General features: G+C 41.3%; 1 protein-coding gene across 1 annotated transcript; it reads right to left on the minus strand.

The window, feature by feature from the left end:
• Nucleotides 1-2,898: 2,898 nt before the first annotated feature.
• On the minus strand, nucleotides 2,899-10,046 carry KRR1 (KRR1 small subunit processome component homolog). The gene is made up of 10 exons (XM_082014057.1): nucleotides 9,778-10,046; nucleotides 9,048-9,223; nucleotides 8,370-8,504; nucleotides 8,025-8,150; nucleotides 7,846-7,929; nucleotides 7,159-7,215; nucleotides 6,450-6,620; nucleotides 6,204-6,281; nucleotides 5,989-6,082; nucleotides 2,899-4,362 (listed from the first exon to the last, which is right to left on the minus strand). The coding sequence occupies exons 1-10, from the start codon at nucleotides 9,860-9,862 to the stop codon at nucleotides 4,223-4,225; spliced, it is 1,146 nt and encodes a 381-aa protein (XP_081870183.1). The 5' UTR covers nucleotides 9,863-10,046; the 3' UTR covers nucleotides 2,899-4,222.
• Nucleotides 10,047-10,659: the final 613 nt, after the last annotated feature.

Genomic DNA, 10,659 nt, shown 5'->3' on the forward strand with positions numbered 1-10,659 from the left:
AAGCAGCTTTCTCATTGCTGAATAAGAGGAACCAGAACCAATAACTGGTTTTAAATTACCCATGTATTTTTTCAAAGTGGAGTGGTGTGAGCAGGATCCAGTGGGTACGGGAGCACGCTGCCCAGGCAGCACACTGGGGTGCAGGCAGCTGCCTGCCATGCTTGCTTAGGAAGGTGCTGGAGGGCACCCACCCCTGGCCAAGGCCCCAGGCAGAGCACACACCGCTCTTGTTCCTATTGTCCTCTGTCCTTGGACACTCCTCCAGATGCACAGTAGCCTGGAGAAGTTTTCATTTAAACATTTTTTTTTTAAGAATTTTTGGACCCTTGTGAGCTCTGGCATTTGCATCCTGAGGCAGGCAGTGCACTTCTCAGTCTTGCAGTGCACTGGGGACACTGGTGCTTCTCTTTGCTCAGAATTTGGTTCTAAACGCGTCATCTGTGCCAAGTCATAGTTTCATGTGTGTTTACACATGATTATGTATAACCACAATTGTTCCTTTTTTCCTTCTGTCTGAGCATAGAGTTTTTGACTGCTGTTTCAAATAAATCATTATTTTCTGCTTCCCATGTATGGCAATCATCTATTTGCAACATGATCTAAAGCTTAACTACTGGTGCATGAAAAAACCTCACATTCAGCTCCAACCTGCACAATGCTGAGAAACACAAGGCTGGAAGATTGCATAAAATGCCAACTAAAATCATGCTGTGCCCATAGTTATGCCTCTGGTTCAACAGCTGCCAAGGGAGGAGTCTCCTGCAAGCCACGCATCTGGAGCGGGCAGAAAGCAGCAGCGATGCCTGCTGTGTTCAGCTGGGCATGTCCTCTGCTGACCGCAGTCGCCCAGCTCTAGTGGAGGCTGGAAGGACCAGAGCTGCACAAACTCACAACTGGACTGTAGCGATCCGTATCTATTCGGAGGTGGGCTGAGATGCCTCCATGCCAGGCCCCTCTGCAGAGCACGGTTGCACACTTATGTAAAGAAAGCCGGGAAGCTCCCCTCGCTGCTTCATTTCTGGGGTACTGCCCCTGCAGTACCTGCCAGCGCTTCTGCATAGCCACTCCTGACCCTGCTACTGGAGTGGATCTTAACTGAAAACCCTGGAACTGGGACCCAAAGTTTCTTGCATAAGGGCTCCCACCCCAGCAAAAAGCCTGGCACAGGGTCTGCCCCACTGAAGCCACGTGCAGTTAGATCCTACTACTGCAAAGAGAACCACAGGAGAGGGAAGGGCACACACTGCTGGGTCCAGGGAGCAAAAACGAGCTCAGAAGGAATTCTCCCCTGCGTAGTTTAGTCTATGCTTGGTCTCCAGGAGAGTAAACAGAACGAACACAGATCCCTTAAAGTTCAAAACATTCACAACACGGTCATTTAACTTTATACTTCAGCAGCTCTAAGGAAATACCATAGAAAAAGTTTAATTAAAAAACCGGTAAATCACTGGGGCTTAGGGGAAAAAATCCATAAACTTTACAACATGGTATCTTTCAAACAAAAAAAAACATGAAAGTCAAAAGGTCAAAACTAAACAAGTATTGCATGTCATTTTAAGGACATCCTTTTAACTCCTGATGATCAAACTAATTTGAGTTGTCCACGTTTATCTTCTGGCATATGCCCATGAATTCCATATGATAAATGCAAAACACTGATATATAAATACAGCCTGTGGGTACTTTTTTTGCAAGTTTGTAAACTCTAAAATCAGTTTAATGAGATAATTTGCAATAGTTCAAGCTGTGTCTGAAAATACTAAAAAAACTTTCGCACTCTTCCCAATCCATTTTGTTTTCTATTCTTTGCTTTTTATATAAGCGTTTGAACTGTATAGCCATATTGTCTCAGAAAAGAAGTGCAAAAACCACAAACAGTGCCCACACAGCCAGTTACTGTTCAGATATGGAGTCTAAGCAGACAAATCCTTTGATATCCTTTAATTTAACTTGAGTTGGCTTTCTTGATTTTCCAGTTTAAGTAAATAAATGTCCAACCAACAATCCTTGAGACCTGTCAACCGTGACAGCTGAAAAAGATTAAACACAAGGCAAAGCCTTTTTACCCCATAATGATAGGACAAGATGCCCTGAAGTCTGTGAAGAGTTTTACTACGGATAGGGATTTGATGCAAAAGCCACCTAGATGCCTCAGCTGTGGATCCTGAATTAAAAAGAGCACACTTCCATGGATGTATATATAATTTAAGGCCAGGCTGCCATCAAGCTGAGCTACTGTTTCCTGCCCTGCAATGCAGGCAACCAAGCAGTTAGGCGATGCAGCAGGAAAACACTTTTTTGTAGGGCGCTTTCAGCTAGATCAGATTCCTGACATGAAATGTCAGCCTGTCAGACCTGTGTAGGGCAATCAGCCCTACACTTGGTTTTAATTTTACCTTTTTAAACAACAGAGGAACACCTGTGCCAGTCCTCTGCAGTGATAGGGGCATTGTCCAGTCCAGATTTGAAATAAGGACTCTCCCTCCCCTAATACACTCACGCTCCTTCCCTGGCTACAGTCAGACTCCTCCTTATGGGCTTCTAGCTCTGCAGGCTCTTCTGTTGAAGCAGTCATTTGTCAGATCACGCTGTGAGAACAGCTGTTTAAACTCAAGTATTGCAGTGCCTCCTGTTGAAATCAGTCCTTTCACTGTACGAGAAGTCTGAAATACCTGACTGGTACTGAACTTAGGTCATCCCTGTACATCATCAACTGCTAAACACCAGCTGGTGTTTCTAAAAAGCTTTGCATTGTGCTGGTATCACTAAACCCATCAGCTCACTGCAGTTTCCAGGATGTGTGCTTGTGACTTACTGATCATATTCTCAGTGAAGTATCTGTTGAAGTATTTTCCTGATTGATTCCACAAGTAATTAAACTGCCGTTTATCAACAATGCAGTCCTTAGAAGGATTGAGAGTGTTGTTTCCTTAATAATTAGGTGCCAAGAAGTGACCACATAACTGAAAGGCACACTAAGGCTAATGTTGTCCCCTACCCTAAAAAGCAAGCATCTCTGCTATTTCTCAATGCACACATACCGGCTATTTAACCACATATATTCTAAATTCTTATTTATATATGCAAAAAAGAAAATGGCTGTGTTTTCACTTACTAGTTTCAAATAAAAGGTCACTAACCTAAAAGCAGCGAGTTGCAATGTTCTAGCATAATCATTTCCACTGCACATGCAGGTGATCAAAATTCCAAAGCCTGGCAAAAGCACTCCAACACAGTCCTGAAATTGGTGTGGATATACCACCTCCTGACTATTGCATTTGCTTCTTTAATCTCAGATGTATGAAATAAGCCACATCTGCTCTTCCGGTGAACTTTATCACATCACAATTTGCATTTTCAGGAAACTAAAAACGTCTAAGCTTCCTTTAAAAAGGGGGAAGGGCTTCAAAAAAAAAAAAAAAAGAAAAAAGAAAGGAACACAATTTCTTAAGACTTTCTTGAAATCCAGAAATAGTTTAAGAATATATTTAAAGAAAGACAACAAGACTTTGTGCTTTCCCTGCAGCACATTCTGTGTGGAAAGATACTTGCTTTGTACCACATTCTGTCTAACAACCTCCAGGATAATGCTAATAAATGACGGTTTATTAATGGCATTCAATTAAGATTATAATTTGTCTCATTCTCACATGAAGCTGTGAGCTTGTTTCCTGGAAAACAACATGTAGGTTGTACAGGAAATGACTAATAAAAGGATTTAAGAACAATGTATTAAAATAGTTTATTTAAACACCAAGACAAGACACACAAAAATAATCAGCTTTTACAGAAACAAAAACATAATACAGTAATAAATCTGACCCATTTTGCAAATGTTATCACCATAACTGAGGCTGCGTATAGTCTGGTAGTCTTTCATAGAAGAATTACCTTAAACTCCCACACCAATGTTTAACATTCTGCATCAAACTCTTAAGTGTTTCTATTACAAAACCTTCCCTTTAGGCAGATAGATATTAATCCATGTACACTCTCTTACTTTTCTCAAACAACACAGTAGTGCAGATTTTCTTCACCAACCTTGGCCATTCTGCACAGCTGCTTTAGGTCCACTAATTAAAGTGTACTTACAAAATGAGAATGTCTTCCTACCTAGTCTTTTCTTGTCCACATTATACCGACAGCAAGAAGTCTCAAATCTTCCAAGTGTGAAAATGTTCATTAATGGAGGAGAAAAGTGAGCATCTCGGGTGGTAAACTACTACTTTTTCTTTTTTTTCTTTTCATCTGCTGCAATTTTTAACTTGACTTCTTCCACAGGAAGTGCTCCTAATTTCTTCTTCTTTGCATTCTTTACCTTTTCCTTGATAGCTTCAATATCAATTTTTTTCTCAGTGGAAGCTACATAGTAAAAAACCACAAAGACAACAGACATGAATTCTACTTTTTCTACATTTTAATAGCCTGTAATATGACTTCATATGTAAACACAGTAAACTGCATCCTGTGGCACTGGTTAGGACTCATTTTATGTTCACTAATGATTTTATAAACTATTCTAGTAATCATTTTTGTAGAAACTAGTATTATCCACAAATCAATTTCAGCAGAATTCAAAGGAGAACAGTCATATAAAAAAATGCTATGCAACTGCCTTTGAACACAGATGCCACACACTGCACACATGCAAACTATTATCACCCACTCCTCAGACCACAGATGTACTCCTCCAAAATTAATACATACATGCTCTCATGGACATAGGCTGATTGGCTTGGTTGGTCTCACGTAAGAAGAGAAGAAATTAATTACTGAGTTCTCACACCCGGAGGAACTTTCCTGGCATTTTGTCTTTTTGCATGGAACTAAGGTGGCAAGATCCCAAATATGCCTGTGCCATCCATACACTCTTTCCCTGGCCACCCATTAATGCCCGCTGTCAGAAACAGCATGGGGTGGGCTGAGGGAATATGATACAGATCTTAGATCTGATCCCTGCATGAAGACCTTTAGAAGAGACTTCTACAGGGAGTGCCAGCGTACTTAAGTAACACTTCATGCCGAGCAACATGAATACCCTACTCCTATGTTCATCTAGGTGATGGTATTTTCCCTTTTGGGCATGAGTCATGACGTTGGATCTAACTCTTCTATCTCACACAGTTAATTCCTACATCTCATTGTGGGTACCAGCTCTCCTGCTTGGATCTTGGTGCTTCTCTACATACAAACTATTGCTGTCATTTATTCTTGGAAGACTGAAGGATTTGAGGTCAAAACTCACAGCAGTTAGAAAAGCACAGTATTTGAGATACAATACAGTCAATAGCAGGATTATTGAAAATTTACTGCCATCACAAAAAAGTACTGTGTCAAAGCTGCAAAACACATACGCTTTTCAAGAAATATAAGCTTTTCAGTTCATAACAAACTATGCAATATATAGTGTAATAATACGTAGGTAGTATATCTAATACAAAACGTACATACTACATCTACTAAAAATGTAGTATAATCGATGAATCCAAGAAAACAGAAGACTTGTTCTTAGATGATTTGGTTTTTATGCACTGGAGAAACACAAGTTCTTACTCTGCATATAGTGTGGTTTCACTTTAACTTTTAGAAAAGCTATTTATCCTATCTTATACCAATACTTACGTGTTGAACAAGTTTCCAAGTAAGTATTGCTTTCAGGCTTCTTAACAGAAAAAACATCTGAGTGCAAAAGTTATGGCAGCTTCACTACAAGACTGAAAGCCAAAAACTGATGTAGCCAGAAAAACTAACTCAGATGGCTGCCCCAGTATCTCCCATCAGGAAAATGTTCTAGAGAACTATCATTTTATAGGTACAGAATTATGGGCTACATGATCTTTCTACTGTCCCTGGCAACTCCAGGCATGGACTTAACCACTAGGATTTTTTTTGCATTTTTCTTATTTTCTACAGCTGTACTTCTGCAAAATCACTCAGTCTAGGAATCAACAGCAAAAGGTTATAGAAGAGGAAAAAATAAATGGTTACCTTTCTTTGTTTTCGCAAGTGGCTTTTCCTTTGGTGGGATAAAAGCTTTATTTCTTTCTTCTTGTCTTTTCTTGATTGCATCTGCTTGCTTTGCCTACAGTTACCAATAAAAAGGTCAAATATAAGCAGAGCAGGGCATAAGGGACAAAAAAAAAAACCAAACATTTGACTGTTGATGTGGATTTTAACTGAACACTGGGTTAGAACAACTTTACCTTTATCTCTTCCACTCGCTTTCGTTTCTTCTGTCTTTCTTTTAAGAAGTATTCACCACTTGCCAATTCTTTATCAACCTGAGTAAGACAGTTATCGAGACACTTTAGGTAATTATACAGCATAGCCAGATGTATAGCATCAGGAAATCAGAATTTCACAGAAAAGGCCTCCCAACCTCCTGTTAACAAGAACAGGATTTCAAGTCATGCTATATTCCTGCATAAGACAACAAAGTTTCAGCTGACCTGGCTTTCTGGCTGTGGAGGTGGGAACGGTGTGTACTCCTTCTTAGTATTTTTGTTCTTTGGCTCCTTGCGTTTTTTCAAGTTTTTCCGCTTGAACTTAGGCAAAAATCTTTCCCAACTTTGTGACCTCAGTTCAGGATCTTTTGATAATTCCCTTTTGATCATCAAAGTCTTCAGTAGTTTTAGAATGTCCCAAAGAAATTATTAAAAAAATAGTATTATATTAATTATATTACATATATTATATTATAATAGCCAAGAGCACCAAACTACAAGTTTTACTAAACTTTCTTACAGTGAATATGCTACATCCGAACCTTCCATCTCACATTTCAGTAAGAGCAGAGGGGTTTAATTATGAACAGAGGAACCAGAAAGATACGTGTGTGTCAAAACGAGGACAGAATGCACTGGAGAAGGTGCCCGAGTTTAAATGAGCAAGTATCAAGCTAACAATGAAAGAGAGGAAATTTTATACACACTTTTCCTTTGATGTTGTTTCAAATACTGTTAAGGATATTATGGCAATATAACCTGCTAAAATGGAGGATATCAGAGTCAGGTGTGTTGTTTTTTTTTTAAAATAGCACAGTACAGAAATTCTAAAAAATAGATTATCACACAGAAGCATGTAAATTATTAACGTACATGTCTCTGAGAAGAAATAGTACTTTCTTGTAAATAAAGACGCACAGTGGACCACACTAACCTTAATGTTATATATGGGATGTATATTCTTCATTGTGTCCAGAACAACTTTTCTAACCTGTATTTAATATTATTATTATTATTATTAACAACAACAAACAAAGAAAAGAAAACTCAGCAAGTATTTCATAATCTAATCAATTAAAATACCAAGTATACTATCATGCTTCCTCTCCACTTCCCCAAACTAGGCAGATTTAAAAAGCTAACGCACATAGCTAACTGGAAGGCACAGCACTTCAGAAATATCAATAACATTGTCACATTTCTAATACACTCCATCATGCCCCACAAACATCACTTTCATGTTACCCTGGATTATATGGTGTCACAAGAAACTTTTGCTTCTGACAAGCATTCTTCTCCTACATCGTTACTAAGAACTTCTGATGTTCCTTAACATTATGTATCATTAACTCTGCAGTACTTTCACTCATAGATCTCTTATCTGAAATTACAAAAATTCTTGCTAAAAAAAAAATATTTCAGAAATACTTTTTTACTTCCAAGCCAGAAAGATCTCAGTGTCTAAAAAAAATTCAGCAGCTAAGACTATGGACATTCATGGTAAAGTAGCTTACTAACACATAGCTGAAAATACTCCTGAGGTTGCCCTATGTTGCCTCTTGTCTGCCTCAAGCTGGGCACTGAAGTATGCTACACAAACTGCTTATCTGCTTTCCCTTACCTCTTTCAGCCCACTAAAGGGTCCAAGAGCTGAAACAGTGTTGCCTTGCACCATAATATAACAATTCGTTAACAGTTCCAGGGCCTACACCAAAAAAAGAAATGAAGTAAGTGTAAACTGAAGACCTGACACAAATCTATGTCTAAGAATTTCCTGGTTACTCCACCTATTGGAAATACCTTCAGAGTAGATCCTTTTGGCCCAAGAAGTCGTCCTCTTCTTTTTATAAAAGTGTCTCTCTTCCTCACCAGAGAGCCTATTTTAATGATGTCACATGCAACATCATCCTGAAGGATACGAACTGCCTAAAAAGACAAGTGGGCAGCATTATCTGAATGCAAATGTATTATTCAAAAGAGTCAAGATAATACTGCAGTTTATTCTTCTCACCTCACTTTCAGATATATTTACTTTATATTTTTTATTTTACTTGACTCACTTGAAAAATCCCACATTTTAAAAACATACTATTTTCTAAGTATCGTGATAGAATTTGACACAAACTTTCAGGATTTAATACAAACCTGTTCAAATGGAACACTTCTTGCCAGAAGTTTTATTAAATCTCTAGCCCTGATGATTGCATATGGATCAAAAGTCTTCTTAGTGGTAGTGACGGTCATGCTTCCTTCAATTAGATCCAGCGTTGCATTCACGTACTGCGATATTTGAAAAGAAATAGTGAATCAATCTCTAAATAAAGAACCTCGGAATTCATCTTTGGCGGTAAGAAGTTAACGAACAGAACATTACATACTGAATGCAGATACGTTTTCCAAATTTCCTAAAGTGACTTTCAGCTTGAGGAAACTAACACACAGACACACACACAAGAGACTGAATATATGTGTCACAAGGCCCAAAACACCACCTCCCTCATCTCCTTGAATTCAGGTGCAACAAAGTTGTCAGCATCTAGACAATGAAACACTTGCTGCTGCAGAGAGCTCTGCTGACAGCATCTGTAAAGAACTCCAAGTCTGGCTACACAGACCTTCACTGATTTCGATGACAATAAAAAAATGACACTACCAATTCTAAACAAGAATCGCACAGTAACTTCCAAACAAGAAATAAGCACAGTAGAAATATACACATGTACAGAATCAGAAAACCAACTTGCACTATTTTTATAAGCCTAAGTAACAGCTGTTATCTCCCAAAAGAAAAAACACAGTATCACAATTAGTAAGTATGCATACGTGTTCACGCAAGGCTTTCTGGACGAGCGGCCAGCACTCTTTCAAGTATGCTTCTCTGTACTTTGGGAATAACGTTGCAAAACTGCTTTCCTCCAGCAGCCCTTTGGGATTATCTTCTCTTGTAAAGGCTGGCTCTTTCCACCCATCTGGCACAGTGAGAAGTTCAGATTCATCAACTGTTATAAAGAAAAAAAGTTGGGTTTTTTCTCCTCTTTCATCAGCAACTATTACTTCTCCTCCCCGTTTAACTATGAAAGAGACAGTTACTCAAAGCAAGGGCACAAAGTTCTGTTTCATACTCTGTTCAATCCATTTTGCATCTCTTTTGACCTTAAAGAAGTTATTGCTTTAAGGCATTTATTTAAAATAAAAAAATTTCCACAACTGAGACAAGCGCTGTGGACAGGACATTATACAAGAACAAGCCACACCAGGCTAAGGCGAGCAACCCCAGCACTGTGAGGCCTGGTACACCACTCCTCGCACCCAACACCCGCCGCTATCCTACCCCAGCGCCGCAGGCGGGGAACCAGCCTGCCTTCCCCACTTCGCCTCTCCGCTTACACGAAATCGCGCCCAAGCTCCTCAGCCCCCGGTTGTTTTAGGAAAGCGGAGGGACTCCCAGCGCCAGGATGGGGCAGCAGGCCCGCGGCCACGGGGGAACCCTCAGCCCGAGGGCCTCCCGACAAGCCGGCTGCCACCCCTGCGCGGACCCTCACCCCACCCCCACCTGCCGCCGCTTTCTTTTTGTTTTTTGTTTTTGGTTTTTCTTTTTGCTGCGCCCCGGCCTCGGCCGCCTCGGCAGGATCCGCCATGTCTGCCCGCGCGCCGCCACGGCTCACCCGGCGCCGGAAGCACCGCGCGCCGGAAAGGGGGCGGGTCCTTGTCGCGGTGCGCGCCGGGAGCGGTAGTTCCGGCGGGCGGAGACTCTGAGGGGAGCAGCCGGGGGGGGGCCGAGGCGGCGCCAGGCGGCTGGGGTGCCCTAAAGCTGTTGAGCAGTAGCTGCTAAGGCTTTGAGGGTGGCTTTATCGTTTGTCTTCAGAACGATACGCGTTTTCCTGCTGGATTGTCCTTCCCTGGGAGCACAAAGCTGAAAATAAGGTCAGCGCACCAGGCAGGGATGGCCGCTCTCCTCCCAGGAGGGGCAGTGCCGGCCTCTGCTGTGTGGTCACGGTGACTGCGCTGGGGCAGCGGGTGTTGCAGGCCGCGCGTCAGATCGAAACGTCTTCTTGCTGCTTGGGAATACAGAAAATTCCCTCAGCTGTCCATCAGGGTGACTTTATCTCAAGGTGTGTCTGCACCTGGGCAACAGTGGCTCCTGTGAGCACAGCACGGTCTGTCTCCTGCCGACAGGGCGTGGTGGCTCATTACACCTCTGGACACCTCACGCACTGCCCCAGGGTGGCTCCACAGCCCTTCCTCAATTCTGTGCCCCTGATCTGATTACAAGCACAGACTATGACGTTTAACGCTGCAGTTGAAATGAGAGGCACATACCCAGCATCTTCTTTCCTTCCTATGGAATGTTTTCATGTGAAACATTCCTCTACCCATGTTCGTCAGCTTTGAATCTTCTGTCGGTATCGTGCAACACAAAGGAAAAAAGAACCAG

Source organism: Phaethon aethereus, assembly GCF_964289735.1.
Source record: "Phaethon aethereus genome assembly, chromosome: 1".
Lineage (NCBI taxonomy): Eukaryota > Metazoa > Chordata > Aves > Phaethontiformes > Phaethontidae > Phaethon > Phaethon aethereus.

Coding starts and splice junctions, on each gene's coding strand:
- KRR1 (XM_082014057.1), bottom strand. CDS start 9,862: ATGGCGGATCCTGCCGAGGCGGCCGAGGCCGGGGCGCAGCAAAAAGAA. Junction 7,930..8,024: donor CAAAAGGATCTACTCTGAAG/GTATTTCCAATA, acceptor TTTTTGGTGTAG/GCCCTGGAACTGTTAACGAA. Junction 7,216..7,845: donor CCTTTAGTGGGCTGAAAGAG/GTAAGGGAAAGC, acceptor TATTAAATACAG/GTTAGAAAAGTTGTTCTGGA.